Genomic DNA, 17,324 nt, shown 5'->3' on the forward strand with positions numbered 1-17,324 from the left:
GAATTTACTAAAGCCCTGTCCCTGCATGACACAGCTCTGGATGGCTGATAAGTAATTGCAGCTACCAAAGTAAACTGGTTGGTCCTAATAATTTATGAAACTGGTCTTTTTTTTTTTTTTTTTTTTTTGTGGTACATGGGCTTCTCACTGTTGTGGCCTCTCCTGTTGCGGAGCACAGGCTCCAGACGTGCAGGCTCAGCGGCCATGGCTCACGGGCCTAGCCGCTCCGCGGCATGTGGGATCTTCCTGGACTGGGGCACGAACCCGTGTCCCCTGCATCAGCAGGAGGACTCTCAACCACTGCGCCACCAGGGAAGCCCGAAACTGGTCTTTTTAATAGAGGCTTTGAGCCAATCAGGAATCCAAGAGGCCATGTTCCAAACAGCAGAGGGTACTTTGGATAGCATCTGCCATCTCTGACCACAGAAGTGAATTCCCTGTTCAGTGTTGGAGGAAATATGAATATAGGACTGGGAGGCTCCGGGATCTCAGAGGTCGTGCTGGATATGGGCTAGAATCATTAATCAAAGGAAAGACTCCCCAGGTGTACAGGGATTAGTGGAGAAGGAACTGAATTCTCTATCAGCATTTTCATTCATAGTACCCCATCGAACAGCAGAGTCTTTGAAAATAAAGCCCAGAGCCCCGTAGTACACAACACACACACACACACACACACACACACTCTCTCTCTCTCTCTCTCTCTCTCTCTCTCTCTCTCTCTTTATTTAGATCCTTCCAAAGATACTAAGGCTCTCTGAGTAAAATTGTAGGTCTCTCCATCAAATACACCTGGCAAATTGATCAGGCATTTATATACTTCCTTATGCAAATACCACAGGAATACCACTGAAACCACAAGTAACGCATATCACTACATACATTCAGACCTAAGTGAGAAAAATACTTAGGATGTATTATTTTCAGTCAGAACATATTGAACTCCTGAACTTCTTCTAATGTCTTTTTCAAGGCTCATATCACAGAAACATAGAAGAAAATAAAACAAGTCAATTATAACTCAGCCTTCTCCCTACAAGATAGCTATTGTTCAGTTCCTAATCTCTAAGCAAGAACAAAGATAGCCATAAACTCCATAGTTAGCTCAAGGTCAGATTTCAGGAAAAATGTATCAATATAACCTAAAGCAGCTTGGAAGTGATTAAAAAAACGGTTTCAGAAAAATCTCCTGGCCGGAAAGTGAGTCAGGAACTTTCTGTAAAAGGAAGAAAAAAAACCTACTTACACACAGTTTCCTTGGATGCACCTTCCATGGCCACTGCACATATCTGTGCAGCCATCCCCGATATAGACATTATCTATTGCCCACGTCTGCTGCTTGTCAAAAGGAGCTGGTTGATGCCAACGGAAACGAGTGGCTTGGGACCTTTGAAGAAAAAGAGAATTATAATGAAGGATGTGATGGACAAGAGAACGTGTTCTGGTATGTTTGAACAAGTGCATGGAGGAGTGTACACAAATGCACGTACGTCCTCACTTGTGTTCCGAAAAATGTACTCATTATGGCCAATTCTTTGCCAAACTTTGATTAAGAAAACCAAACCAAACTGAACTGCAATAGCTTGAGAATATACTGTGTTGGCTGAGAAATTCATTCGTTTTTTTCCGTAAGATGGCTCTAGTACCGCTTAGTTGTCTTTAACTTCATTTGAAACAATTTTGTTAGATTGTACTGGGACAGCTGTCGTATCAGCATGGCAGAATGTAGTGGAACAAAACGGTGAATACGTTGTTCAATAAAGTTCTTGGCGAAAATGAAAAAATGTGTCTTTTATTTTTACTTAAAAGCTGAAGAAATTTTGGGCCAACCCAATATTTTAGGCCAATGAGCTTTCTGAGCCTTGTGAAAACAGACTAAAACAGATACTAAAATGAATGCTAAAATCAGTAGCCTCATGGGACCAGTGAGCCCTAAATTTTGTGTGGAAATCATTGTGGAGGGACAACAGGGCTGCTGCCAAGTTGTATTTGCATTTTAGGGAATGATGTTTGTCCTTGAGCAGCCATAACCCCTCTGCATTTGAGTTGGGGAGAGGATTTCAACTCCTACGTGCTCCCTAAGGCCAGACACTTTTGTACAGGAGGCACACTGCTCAGCAATTATGAGGAATTCTCACAATGAGAGCCTTAGGAAGACTGGGGGTGTATATCAGAAGGATCAGTGAAACCCTAGATAAGATAATTGGACAGAGAAGAGAGAGGATAGTAAGACCAGACTTATCTTATATTGATTTAAATGCAATGTAAATAAAACCCAAACAGGGATTCTCCCATTCTGGAGAATATATATTTGCTCATTTGCACAGCTTGGGGGAGAGTCTTGTTCATAAGGACAAATAAACTTATGTGTTTAGGGACACTAGATGGCAGTAAAATCCAAACAATGCCTGAGGCTCAAGTGAGCTTGAACATTCAAAGACCTTGGAGGAAATAATTAGCCAAAGCAACTCTTGTTTTATGGATTTATATACTTTTCTCATTAAGAGATATGCTAACCACTTGACTGAAAGATACCTGTTTTAGGCAGGGCCAAAGACCAAATAACAGCAAGGATTTAAAATTTTCCAACTGAACACATTTATATTAAGTTTAGAAAATAGAAAAGAAACAACAAAACTCAAATCTTCACTCTGAAAATAAATCGTTCAGTTTGATATCTGTTTGCTGAGCATCTATGCACTCATTTCTCCATAACCTGTCTTGCTCGCCAGCTCCCATCTGTTCGTCTCAGCAGAGAAACATCTACCTAATACCCTCCTGTCACTTGCTATTGCATTTAACTTCAATCCCAAGCTCCTCCTTGGCCCACAAGGCTCTGCCGGAGCTGAGCCCTCTCCTCTGGTCCCTCACCTCCCTTCTGGAGCCCGGCTCCTCCTCTCAGCTCCTGAAGCTCCTCCAACTCTTTCTTGCCTTCTGCTGGCATGTTTTTCCTTTCTGCCCGGTTAACCTCTGTGTGTCCTTCAGGTCTCAGAGGGAATGTTAGGTCCTCATAGAGAAATATTCTTTCAGATCCCTTTAAAAACTACATTTCTTCCATAGCAAATGGTTCTTTTCCTTTCATAGTATTTATCACAACTGTAGTCATATATTTGTTTGCATATGTATTTCTTAAATGTCTGTCTCTTCCTCAGAAAAGTTGTAAGGGAGCAGGGTGAATCTCCTTTTGTTTAACATTATACACTCAGTGTACAGCACCTAGCACTTAGTAGGTGCTCTAAGGTGCAGGGAGCGGGTATTCTCAGAGTAAGTAATATGAAGATGCCCCTGCTGTGGCTGTGTAACTCAGTGCTCTGATCATCAGTTAATTTTTATAATTTTTAAAGACTAAGTTTATTAATAGCTATGCCTGGTACATGCAGCAACATCTTATAAATAACATAGAGGAATATCGTATTTTCCATAGCACACCATTACTTGGATTTTAATAACAAGTCAACACTTAACATACTTATTCTGTCTTTTAGATTATATTTTTCTGAAGGGCAGGAAATATCTCTGTATTCCTTCAAGGAATATTGTTTTATATCTTCAGTGTGCATAGATAGTGGGCAAGTAATAATATTTCCTTGTTCCCCTAATATTTTATATATGCTCCATTACCTTTAAATTTTTTTAAAATTGAAGTATAGTTGATATACAATGTTTCACGTGTACGCAAAGTGATTCAGTTTATATACATATATTCAGTTATATATATATATATATATATATATATATATATATATACACACATATATATATATGTATATTGGGTTGGCCAAAATATTCATTTGGGCTTTTCTGTAACATCTTATATGTTCTTTTTCATATTCTTTTCCATTATAGTTTATTATAAGATATTGACTACAGTCTCCTGTGCTATACAGTAGGTACTTTTTTTTTTTTTGCGGTATGCGGGCCTCTCACTGTTGTGGCCTCTCCTGTTGCGGAGCACAGGCTCCGCATGCGCAGGCTCAGCGGCCATGGCTCACAGGCCCAGCCGCTCTGTGGCATGTGGGATCTTCCCAGACTGGGGCATGAACCCGAGTTCCTTGCATCGGCAGGTGGACTCTCAACCACTGCACCACCAGGGAAGCCCCGGTAGGTACTTTTTAAAATCTATTTTATACATAGTAGTGTGTATCTGTTACTCCCAAATTCCTAATTTATCTCTCCCCCCTCCCTTTCCCTTTGATAACCATAAATTTGTTTTCTATGTCTGTGAGTTTATTTCTCTTTTGTAAATAAGTTCATTTGTATCATTTTTTAAGATTCCACATATAAGCGATTCCATATGATATTTGTCTTTCTCTTTCTGACATATTTCACTTAGTATGATAACCTTCTGGTCCATCCATGTTGCTGCAAGTGGCATTATTTCATTCTTCTTTATGGCTGAGTAATATCCCATTGTATATATATATATCTCACATCTTCTTCATCTATTCATCTGTCAATGAGCATTTAGGTTGCTTCCATGCCTTGGATATTGTAATAGTGCTGTTATGAACATTAGGGTGCATGTATCTTTTTGAATGAGAGTTTTCGTCTTTTCCAGATGTATGCCCAGGAGTGGGATTGCTGGATCACATGGTAGCTCTGTTTTTAGTTTTTTAAGGAAACTCCATACTGTTCTCCATAGTGGCTGCACCAATTTATATTCTGACCAACAGAGTAGGAGGGTTCCCTTTTCTCCACATCCTCTCCAGCATTTATTATTTGTAGATTTTTTGATGATGGCCATTCTGACAAATCCATCACCTTTTATTAAAGCTCTTATCACGTTTTATTTATAAACTATTCATGCATAGTTTCCTCTGTTGGATTATTCTCCTTAATTACCATTTTACTGTTGGTGACTCCTACAGATGGGGCTTCATAAACCTTTACTGAAAGAATGTTTAATTGGCAGCAATAAAGGTGGCCAGAAAGAATCAAATAGGAGACGTCTTGAGAGTGGTCGGGCAGGGGCTGGGGGTCAGTGGTGGAGAGGGCAGTGATTTGATGATTGTTAAAGGCGGGGGAGATCTTCCTAGGAGTGGAGGATGGCAGAGCTGCCTAGCATGTGGTGGCCCTGCCCACCAGAAAGACAAGATCCAGCCCCACCCACTAGAACAAAGGCACCAGTACCCTACAACAGGAAGCCTACACAAGCCACTGAACCAGCCTCACCCACTGGGGGCAGACACCAAAAACAACGGGAACAATGAACCTGCAGCCTGTGAAAAGGAGACCCCAAACACAGTAAGTTATACAAAATAAGAAGACAGAGAAATGTGCAGCAGATGAAGGAGCAAGGTAAAAACCCACCAGACCAAACAAATGTAGAGGAAATAGGCAGTCTACCTGAAAAAGAATTCAGAGTAATGATAGTAAAGATGATCAAAAATCTTGGAAACAGAATGGAGAAAATACAAGAAACATTTAACAAGGACCTAGAAGAACTAAAGAGCAAACAAACAATGATGAACAACACAATAAATGAAATTAAAAATGAAATCAGTAGCAGAATAACTGAGGCAGAAGAACGGATAAGTGACCTGGAAGATAAAATAGTGGAAATAACTACCGCAGAGCAGAATAAAGAAAAAAGAATGAAAAGAATTGAGGACAGTCTCAGAGACCTCTGGGACAACACTAAATGCACCAACATATTCAAATTATAGGGGTCCAAGAAGAAGAAGAGAAAAAGAAAGTGTCTGAGAAAATATTTTAAGACATTGTCATTGAAAACTTCCGTAACATGGGAATGGAAATAGTCAAGCAAGTCCAGGAAACGTAGAGAGTCCCATACAGGAAAATCCAAGGAGAAACATGCCAAGACACATATTAATCAAACTATCAAAAATTAAATACAAAGAAAAAATATTAAAAGCAGCAAGGGAAAAGCAACAAATAACATATACGGGAATCCCCAGAAGGTTAACAGCTAATCTTTCAGCAGAAACTCTGCAAGCCAGAAAGGAGTGGCATGACATATTTAAAGAGATGAAAGGGAAAAACCTACAAATAAGATTACCCTTCCAGCCAGGATCTCATTCAGACTTGATGGAGAAATTAAAACCTTTACAGACAAGCAAAAGTTAAGAGACTTCAGCACCATCAAGCCAGCTTTACAACAAATGCTAAAGGAACTTCTGTAGGCAGGAAACACAAGAGAAGGAAAAGACCTACAAAAACAAACCCAAAACAATTAAGAAAATGGTAACAGGAACATACATGTCAATAATTACCTTAAATGCAAATGGATTAAATGCTCCAACCAAAAGACACAGACTGGCTGAATGGATACAAGAACAAGACCTGTATATATGCTGTCTACAAGAGACTAACTTAAGACTTAGGGACACATACAGGTAGAAAGTGAGGGGATGGAAAAGGATATTCCATGCAAATGGAAATCAAAAGAAATCTGGAGTAGCAATTCTCATATCAGACAAAATAGACTTTAAAATAAAGACTATTACAAGAGACAAAGAAGGACACTACATAATGATCAAGGGATCAATCCAAGAAGAAGATATAACAACTGTAAATATTTATGCACCCAACATAGGAGCACCTCAATACATAAGGCAAATGCTAACAGCCATAAAAGGGGAAATCGACAGTAACATAATCATAGTAGGGGACTTCAACACCCCACTTTCACCAATGGACAGATCATCCAAAATGAAAATAAATAAGGAAACACAAGCTTTAAATGATACACTAAACAAGATGGACTTAATTGATATTTATAGGACATTCCATCCCAAAACAACAGAATGAACTTTCTTCTTAAGTGCTCATGGAACATTCTCCAGGATAGATCATATCTTGGGTCACAAATCAAGCCTTAGTAAATTTAAGAAAATTGAAATCGTATCAAGTATGTTTTCTGACCACAACACTATGAGAGTAGATATCAATTACAGGAAAAAAACTAAAAAATACAAACACATGGAGGTAAACAATATGCTACTAAATAACCAAGAGATCACTGAAGAAATCAAAGAGGAAATAAAAAAATACCTAGAAACAAATGACAATGAAAACATGATGACCCAAAACTTATGGGACGCAGCAAAAGCAGTTCTAAGAGGGAAGTTTATAGCAATACAATCCTACCTCAAGAAACAAGAAAAATCTCAAATAAACAACCTAACCTTACACCTAAAGCAATTAGAGAAACAAACAAACAAAAAACCCCAAAGTCAGCAGAAGGAAAGAAAGCATAAGGATCAGATCAGAAATAAATGAAAAAGAAATGAAGGAAACAATAGCAAAGGTCAATAAAACTAAAAGCTGGTTCTTTGAGAAGATAAACAAAATTGATAAAACTATAAGCTAGACTCCTCAAGAAAAAAAAGGGAGAAGACTCAAATCAACAGAAATAGAAATGAAAAAGGAGAAGTAACAACTGATACTGCAGAAATACAAAGGATCATAAGAGATTACTACAAGCAACTATATGCCAATAAAATGGACAACCTGGAAGAAATGGACAAATTCTTAGAAAAGCACAACCTTCCAAGACTGAATCACGAAGAAATAGAAAATATGAACACACCAATCATAAGTAATGAAGTTGAAACTGTGATTAAAAATCTTCCAACAAACAAGAGCCCAGGACCAGCTGGTTCTACAGGTGAATGTGATCAAATATTTAGAGAAGAGATAACACCTATCCTTCTCAAACTCTTCCAAAATATAGCAGAGGGAGGAACACTCCCAAACTCATTCTACAAGGCCACCATCACCCTGATACCAACACCAGACAAAGATGTCACAAAAAAAGAAAACTACAGGCCAATATCACTGATGAACATAGATGTAAAAATCCTCAACAAAATACTAGCAAACAGAATCCAGCAGCACATTTAAAGGATCATACACCATGACATGTGGGGTTTATCCCAGGAATGCAAGGATTCTTCAATATACAAATCAATCAGTGTGATAAACCATATAAACAAACTGAAGGATAAAAACCATATGATCATCTCAATGCAGATGCAGAAAAAGCTTTCAACAAAATTCAACACCCATTTATGATAAAAACTCTGCAGAATGTAGGCATAGAGGGAATCTACCTCAACACAATACAGGTCATATATGACAAACCCCCAGCCAACATCATTCTCATTGGTGAGAAACTGAAACCATTTCCACTAAGATCAGGAACAAGACAAGGTTGCCCACTCTCACCGCTATTATTCAACATAGTTTTGGAAGTTTTAGTCACAGCAATCAGAGAAGAAAAAGAAATACACCGTTGTAAAGCAATTACACTCCAATAAAGATGTTAAAAAAATAAAATAAAAAAACAAACAAGCAAAAAAACATGGTCCACACCACCCCCCCCAAAAAAGGCATACAAATCAGAAAAGAAGAAGTAAAACTGTCACTGCTTGCAGATGACATGATACTACACATAGAAATCCTAAAGATGCTACCAGAAAACTACTAGAGCTAATCAATGGATTTGGTAAAGTTTCAGGATACAAAATTAATGCACAGAAGTCTCTTGCATTCTTATACACTAATGATGAAAAATCTGAAAGAGAAATGGGGGAAACACTCCCATTTACCATTGCAACAGAAAGAATAAAATACCTAGGAATAAACCTACCAAAGGAGACAAAAGACCTGTACGTAGAAAACTGTAAGAAAGTGATGAAAGAAATTAAAGACGATACAAACAGATGGAGAGATATACCATGTTCTTGGATTGGAAGAATCAACATTGTGAAAATGAGTATACTACCCAAAACAATCTACAGATTCAATGCAATCCCTATCAAACAGCAATGGCATTTTTCATAGAACTAGAACAAAAAAATTTCACAATTTGTATGGAAACACAAAAGACCCCAAATAGCCAAAGTGATCTTGAGAAAGAAAAATGGAGCTGGAGGAATCAGGCTGAGTTCAGGCTATACTACAAAGCTACAGTAATCAAGACAGTATGGTACTGGCACAAAAACAGAAATATAGGATAAAACAAAAACAAAAACAGGAAAAAAAGCCCAGAGATAAACCCATGCACATATGGTCACCTTACTTTAGATAAAGGAGGCGAGAATATATAATGGAGAAAAGACAGCGTCTTCAATAAGTGGTGCTGGGAAAACTGGACAGCTACATGCAAAAGAATGAAATTAGAACACTCCCGAACACCATACACAAAAATAAACTCAAACTGGAATAAAGACCTAAATGTAAGGCCAGACACTATAAAACTCTTAGAGGAAAACATAGGCAGAACACTCTATGACATAAATCACAGCAAGATTCTTTTTGACCCACCTCCTTGAGAAACTGAAATAAAGACAAAAATAAATTAATGGTACCTAATGAAACTTTAAGTGCTTTTTTAAGTGCTTTTGCACAGCAAAGGAAGCCATAAACAAGATGAAAAGACAACCCTCAGAACGGGAGAGAATATTTGCAAATGAAGCAACTGACAAAGGATTAATCTCTAAAATATACAAGCAGCTCATGCAGCTCAATATCAAAAAAACAAGTAACCCAATCCAAAAATGGGCAGAAGACCGAAAAGACATTCTCCAAAGAAGATATACAGATTGCCAACAAACACATTAAAGAATGCTCAACATCACTAATCATTAGAGAAATGCAAATCAAAACTACAGTGAGGTATCACCTCACACCAGTCAAAATGGCCATCATCAAAAAATCTACAAACAATAAATGCTGGAGAGGGTGTGGAGAAAAGGGAACCCTCTTGCACTGTTGGTGGGAATGTAAATTGATACAGTCACTATGGAGAACAGTATGGAGGTTCCTTAAAAAATTAAAAATAGAACTACCATATGACTCAGCAACCCCACTACTGGGCATATACCCTGAGAAATCCCTAATTCAGAAAGAGTCATGTACCACAATGTTCACTGCAGCTCTATTTACAGTAGCCAGGACATGGCAGCAACCTAAGTGTCCACTGACAGATGAATGGATAAAGAAGATGTGGCACATATATACAATGGAATGTTAGCCATAAAAAGAAATGAAATTGAGTTATTTGTAGTGAGGTGGATGGACCTAGAGTCTGTCACAGAGAGTGAAGTAAGTCAGAAAGAGGAAAACAAATACCATATGGTAACACATATATACGGAATAAAAAAAAAATGGCTCTCACGAACCTAGGGGTAGGACAGGAATAAAGACACAGATGTAGAGTATGGACTTGAGGACACGGGGAGGGGGAAGGGTAAGCTGGGACAAAGTGAGAGAGTGGCATGGACATATATACACTACCAAATGTAGAATAGATAGCTAGTGGGAAGTAGCTGCATAGCACAGGGACATCAGCTCGGTGCTTTGGGACCACCTAGAGGGGTGGGATAGGGAGGGTGAGAGGGAGACGCAAGAGGGAGGGTATATGGAGATATATGTATATGTACAGCTGATTCACTTTGTTATACAGCAGAAGCTAACACAACATTGTAAAGCAATTATATTCCAATAAAGATGTTAAAAAAAAAAGACATTATACAACACAGAAGCTGGTGATTCAGTGTGAATTTTCTGTCATTTATCAGCATTTTAACTTTGGAATGTGTTTCTCTTTCTCTCCTTTTGTTAATTAAATAAATGGCTGAAAAAAAAAGAACTTGTAATTCCCTTGACTATTTCTCCATGATTAACCCAATAAATATTATGTTTAGTTATTTGGTTTTCTTAGAATAAAGCCTTTTCTTTGCAGTTACAGTAGTTGGGAATATCATTGAAAAATATCCTCCTACTCTAAATTTGTTTACGTGCCAAAAGGTACAGACTCCTCCAACCCCATTCCATCACTCCAGTCCTTCCACAATCTTTTTGCCCCTTCCTGAGCTTATCACCATTCCTTTAAACTTCCTGCACACATTGAATGGCTTCTGTGGTGTGGTTAAAACCACCTGGCTTCCAAAGTGTAGTAGTTAATCTTTAAAGACAGTGGTATCAGCCAGGTCATTAGGGCCAGTAGAAGAGAATGGATCATTTTCAAACTGTGACTTTAAATAGCCAAGTCACACCTGAGCCTTCCAGTGGCAGCTCCCACACCCCACCTTTCTTGGTGGATTTGGGTTACCTGCCCTTCCACTGCCTCACCCTGGTTCTCAGGTGACATTTCAAGAACGATGCCACTTGAGTCACCTTTTATTTTTAGGTCTGGGGTTAGTAAAGGAGGAGAAGGAGGCATATTCAGAGTAGGGGCTATGAAATTGATTTTGGCATCTTCCTATTTTTTTCAGCCTTTCTCAAGAACGCCTGGCATCCTCCCTTTCTACTTCTTTTCGGACCATATCTCTTAGGCAAGCAATAAAGATGTAGTACTAATACAGTGGTTAAGCCCATGGGCTCTGGCACCAGACGAGCTGTATTTATTTCCAGTATCTCACTGAAACTGTTCTTGTGAAGGTCATTGACTATCTCCCTATTGAAAACTCTAGTAAATTTATTGTGAAACTTTCTTCTTCTTGACTCTATGTAGCATTTGTCACTGATTTGATCTCTCCTTGCTTGATATTCTATTCTCAGTTGGCTTTTGGACACCACGTTATTCTGATTCTCCTACCTCCTTGACTGCATCCTCCTGGTTCCTCTGATAGCTGTTTCTACTCATTCTGCTATTAAATTTAGGGATCCTTTCTTTTTAAATGTTCTCCTCTGGAGAGCTGCTGCAGTTTTACAGCATTGCCCATGACCTCTAATGTTCATGCCTTCAAGGTTTATTATCTTCCCCTGGGCTCCAGTCTTCATAGCTCTGTCAAAAGGATATTTCCATCACATTTAATTCAGCATCTTTTGATTAAATCTGCCATACTGTCCCTCCTGCAATCAGCTTCAGCTCACTCCTCTCTTCTTCTCACCACTTTCTCAGGCTTCAAACTTTAAAGTCGTCTTTTGATGTGTGCAAGGGAGAAGAAGTCAGTGGCTGAGTTTTATCAATTCTTTCTCTGAAATGTCCTATAATATCTACTTCATCCCCCCTCATGTTAGCTGTAGCCCAGACCCTTGTTACCATGTTCAGTCATTATCACAATGCCTTTGTCTTTCTCCTACTTCAGTCTCTCTTTTCTCCCAATTTTTTTTTCTTGGAAGAATAGTCTCAGCTCAAAACTCACCATAGTTCATTTTCCCTACAAGTCTAAACCCCTTTGCCTTGCTTCAATGCTTACTATAAATTACCCCAACTCTGCTAACAAACAACTTCCCATAACTGCCAGCTATGAGCTCCCTCTTTAATCAGCAACCTCTGTGCTTCTCCAAGGCTCACATGCCCTGTTCACATTGTTCCCTTCATTTAGGATGTTCTTTTCCTTACCCACCTAAGTCCTAGCCATCCTTTGAGGCCAGGGCCCATCTCTTCCCAAATCCCTAACTCTGGCATTCAACACTGTCTCCCATCTCTCAATACCTACAGCATTTCCAGCCCATTCCTCAGTGAAGCTCTAAATTTTACTCAGCATGTATTATTTTTAAGTTGTTTATTTTCCCATAATCAGATTGTAACCTCCTCCAGGGCAGAAACTTAAGATAGCGTCCTACCATTACTACGGGCTCACTCTTGCTAAGTTAACTGAGGCCGACTTCTTAGTCTGACTGAAGTCTGGTGAGACACCTGAGCTGTGGTTAACAAATGTGAGTATGTAGTTAACTCATAAAAGTAAAAACGACTTACATTTCAGTAAATGTTTACAATGTCCCAAACACTTCCAGGCACATTGATTAGTTTTTTTTTTTTTTTTTTTTTTTGCTACATGGGCCTCTCACTGTTGTGGCCTCTCCCGTTGCGGAGCACAGGCTCCGGACGCGCAGGCTCAGCGGCCATGGCTCACGGGCCCAGCCACTCTGCGGCATGTGGGATCTTCCCGGACCGGGGCACGAACCCGTGTGCCCTGCATTGGCAGGCAGACTCTCAACCACTGCGCCACCAGGGAAGCCCTGATTAGCTTTTTATATGGTAAAAAATATCTTCATTTTTCAGATAAGGAAACAAGCTTAGGGACGTGAAATGACTTGCTTAGAAGCTCACAGGGCTGAAAAGTGGGAGCCCTCCACTAAACTGCAATGCTTTCTGGTCTTTTTCTTTTCTTTCTTTCTTCCTTTCTTTCTTTCACGAAGATCTAACTTCACCAGTGTAAATGGGGAGGATTAGAGACTATGATTCTATCTACCCCAATTTATTTAGGTTTCAACAGAGCAATGTCTGGAGCACAGTGTGATGTATCTTGTGCTTAGTCTCACTGTTGCTTTCCTGATGAAAAGCACCAGCATCCGTTCAGTTTTGCAACTCAGAGACCAGGGAGTCCTCTTCAACACTGCCGTGTCCTTCACTGTCCCACATGCATTTCATCATTAAGCTCAATTTCATTGCCTCCATTTCTCTTGAACTTCTTCACTTCTCTTCATGTCTGCCACATCTTAGTCTAAGTTACCAGCAGTCACTGTCTCTTTAAGGGCCTCCTTACATCTACTCTTATCCTCCCCAATTTGTTCTCCAGTTAGAATAAGCTTTTCTGAATGCAAATCTGATCATGTCTCCCCATCCCCAAGCATTTTAGCAGGCTTCCAGCATCCACATAACAAACCCCTAAATCATTTTTTTTAATTAATTAATTAATTTTTGGCTGTGTTGGGTCTTCATTGCTGCACATGGGCTTTCTCTAGTTGCGGCGAGCGGGGTCTACTCTTTGTTGTGGTGCGTGGGCTTCTCATCGCGGTGGCTTCTCTTGTTGAGGAGCACGGGCTCTAGGTGCGCGGGCTTCCTTTGTTTGTGCCTCACGGGCTCTAGAGAGCAGGCTCAGTAGTTGTGGCGCACAGGTTTAGCTGCTCCACGGCATGTGGAATCTTCCTGGGCTCGAAACTATGTCCCCTGCATTGGCAGGTGGATTCTTAACCACTGCACCACCAGGGAAGTCCAACAAATCCCTAAATCTTTAGTACGACCGACTCCCCACGGTCTGACACCATCTTACACCTCACTCCACTTTCTCTCTTGGTGTCTGATCCATTCTATCAGCATCTCAAATATGCCTGCTTCCTCCTACTACAGGGTGTTATCTTTACCTGGAACACTCTTCCCCTTACTCTTCTCCTAGTTAACTCGTATCCTTCCTTCACATCACACTACAGTTATTTTCTCAAGAAAGTGTTCCTTGACCTTCTCGACCAAGACAAATCTCTCTATGATGTATAATCTCTTAGCACCATGCAAGTATCCTCCATCACTTATCAGAGTTGCATTTCATATTTACTTCTCTGATTACTAGTGATTTCTGGTTCATACCTCTTTCTCGCACTAGACTAAAATTTCCTTGAGGCGGGGCTAAGTTCAGCCTCTCACAGGGACCTAGGTAATAATGAAATACTTAAAAAGTACTTGTTTAATGAATGGCTTAATGCATGAATAATCACTACTGATGACTACTAGTCATTTCAGTTTGGTTAATGGTTTGATGTCAATTTGTGGACACCCAACCTCGGTTGACTGTTTCCACCACTGTGCCAACAATACTGGGAGCCTAGCTCTGTGGTCACATGATAAGTGAGTGGACAAAGTACAATTGGCACATTGTCACAGTGCCTCCTAATTCCTCTTTAGCACATGGCTTTAAGTTGTCAGCATCATGTTTGTTCATAGTGAAGAACTACAAACTAAAATCCTCAATCTGTCCTGGCAGATGACATAAACACTGATGTCCCAGGATTTTGCAGATGTTAAGGCGGTAAGTTCAACTCAGAATAAGGAAGCACCGCATTTAAAAAGCAACTGGATGAAAGAGCAGATATAGTATAGATCAGCTATCTTCAGTTTGAGGCAAAGTGCTCTGAGTCTGGCACATTGTTCTAATGATCTTTGGCACATGGCAAAGCACAGTTAGAAGGGGGTCTGGCTTGGGTTCCAGCCATGCTCATTTCTTTCTGAATTACCCAAAGGGCCTTGTTATAAAGCAGTGTTGCCTTTAAGACCATTGTACAACATGAACTTTGAGGGTAATATAATAAACTGCATATTTTCAATATGATTATAAGATGAAATGCATGCTCCTCAGATTTTTCAAATATCATTCGAAAGCGTCAACATTTTTATGGGTATGTGTAAGAGACAAAAGATAGATTAAAAGATGAGGATTAATTATTTTTCTTGAGTAAAAGACTCAAGGGCATAATGACGAGCTGGAGCATATATTAGAATGTCGTTTGTTTGAACATGCTACCAAGTTGCTGGGTAATAATTCACAGAATTCATAATGACTTAAAAGACTACCACCTTAATAGAGTTTTTTTTTCTATTTTACTTATTAAGATCGCCTTAATAATTCATGCATGGCAATACCTTTAACGAGCAACAAAATCTCACGTATCTCATTTAAACTTGGCAACTCTGCTGACAGTTGATATAGTCTTGCACCCCTGAGCCAGCAATTGTACAGGAGCCCTAGGCTGTTAGTAAGTGAACCCACCCCATTTATGATAATCCCAGGAAAAGTTAAGCCCTAGATGAACGGCTGAATTTTACGATCATTTGCTAGGAAGATTTATTCATTCTTCATTTGTGGGGAGGTGAGAGAACAATAATGAGCCCAAACTATAACTCCTGTTCCACAGACTGCATTGCTGGCTTTGCTTCTTTCTTAACGGCAGCAACTGATTACCATTTTCTACTTAGATGGTGAAAAAGATGGTGAAAAGAGAGAGAGGCATGTAACACTATCCCACTAGGCAAGGTGAGTTCTCTGCTTTACTCAAGCAGGAGCGCAAATACGCAGATAGTTTAGACTTAACTTCTCTACCAGCATCTACCAGGCAGTTTTATTAAGACACTGTCATTTCTTAAAGACACAATGAAGGAGCATTTACAATTGTTTTTCACATAAAAGAACGTTCCAGGTGATAATTCTCAAGATACTGTTCAAAATACAATTTCAAAAGCAGACAGTAATTTTAATACACATTTATATGCTACATCCGTTTATATGATACCACTCACTGCTATATTTACAGTAGTCTGACTGACAGAAAATAGACTCCATTTAAATCCATTAAGACTTGTTCTTGGCATAGTGACTTAAGTTGGAGAAGCTCAGTGAGCTGGCCACTGTTTCCTTTCATATGCCATTTAAAAAAATATCAGAGTTAAAAGTCAGAAAAGGCCTGGATTTAGGGAAAACACAGAACAATGTCACCACAAAAACTGGTTTCTGTTTTACTTATTAAGGTCGCTTTAATAATTCATGCATGGCAATATCATCAACAAGTAACAAAATTCATGTAACTCATTTAAACTTACTGTGCTGAAATTGGACATGCCAAATTATATCACATTCGGGTTCACTACACGCAGAAACATCCATACCTGGTGTAAGGTGGGAGAGGTAGAGTAATTCTGGTCCATTTGTTGAAAGTATCTGATACCAGGATCCGCTGTAGGTGATAGCGATTGCATTCAACATTGGTAGGCAGACAGTCCCTTACCAATGGGTGCCATGACAATCCAAGGTCTACTGAGTATTCCAACTCAATAGCTGAAACAGGATGCATTATTCTGGTTAGAAATACATATCTGCAGATCCAGGAACCATAATTACTTATGTTTTCATATGTTTTGATTCCAATCAAATATCATTTGATTTTCCCCAAATGTATTTCCTGGTTTTATTTTTTCCTCTGTATATTACTAGTGATTATTTTTAACTTTCCATATTAAAATAATTTTTCTGTTAAGGGGATATGATCAAGTGAAACATAAAGTAACTTTTCCTGAATCACTTCTTATATTGTGAAATTTTCAGAACAATTCTAACAAATCTATTGCTTCACATGCAGTTAAAGCAATAATAATAATAGTTATAATTTATATATATTTATTATTTAATCTCATAGTTATAGGATATATATTGTATAAATACATTATATAAATTAGATATAATTTATGTATTATAATAACTATATTTGGTCTGTTTATTTAAAGGTTAACATACAAATACAGAACGTAGTAACCATATGTTATAATGACTACTTTTTAAATAGTTAAAAATATTGAGCAGCCTTCTCAAAATTTAAGCATTCTATAGAGATCCTGACCAACTTATGCCAAACTTTCTCTGGTACAGGTGAAACTCCTAAGAAACTGACAAATCTCTTTTGCTTATATATCCTGCTTTGTTGTGTTATGGAATATACTGGGAAATCAGACAAGCATGAAGAGGGAGCTGAAGGCCATGTGGTTTGTGCCAAAGCAGGCAGTCAGGCTGTGGGTCTTATGGAAAGAGATTTCTTTCTTCCCTTTCTCTTCTTCCAAAACATTCAACCTATACGCTATGTTTTAT

At 38.9% G+C, this 17,324-nt stretch overlaps 1 protein-coding gene across 1 annotated transcript in view; it reads right to left on the minus strand.

Annotated features, from left to right (window-relative positions):
• The window catches only part of RELN (reelin), a 525,441-nt gene that overhangs the window by 38,251 nt on the left and 469,866 nt on the right, over positions 1-17,324 (minus strand). The window contains exons 46-47 of the mRNA XM_082631643.1: positions 16,352-16,520; positions 1,247-1,387 (exon numbers count right to left, since the gene is read on the minus strand). Coding sequence (XP_082487769.1) covers positions 1,247-1,387; positions 16,352-16,520 — 310 coding nt within the window. The remainder of the gene's footprint in view (positions 1-1,246; positions 1,388-16,351; positions 16,521-17,324) is intronic.

The sequence above is a fragment of the Mesoplodon mirus genome (assembly GCF_964341445.2).
Source record: "Mesoplodon mirus genome assembly, chromosome: 9".
NCBI classification, from domain to species: domain Eukaryota; kingdom Metazoa; phylum Chordata; class Mammalia; order Artiodactyla; family Ziphiidae; genus Mesoplodon; species Mesoplodon mirus.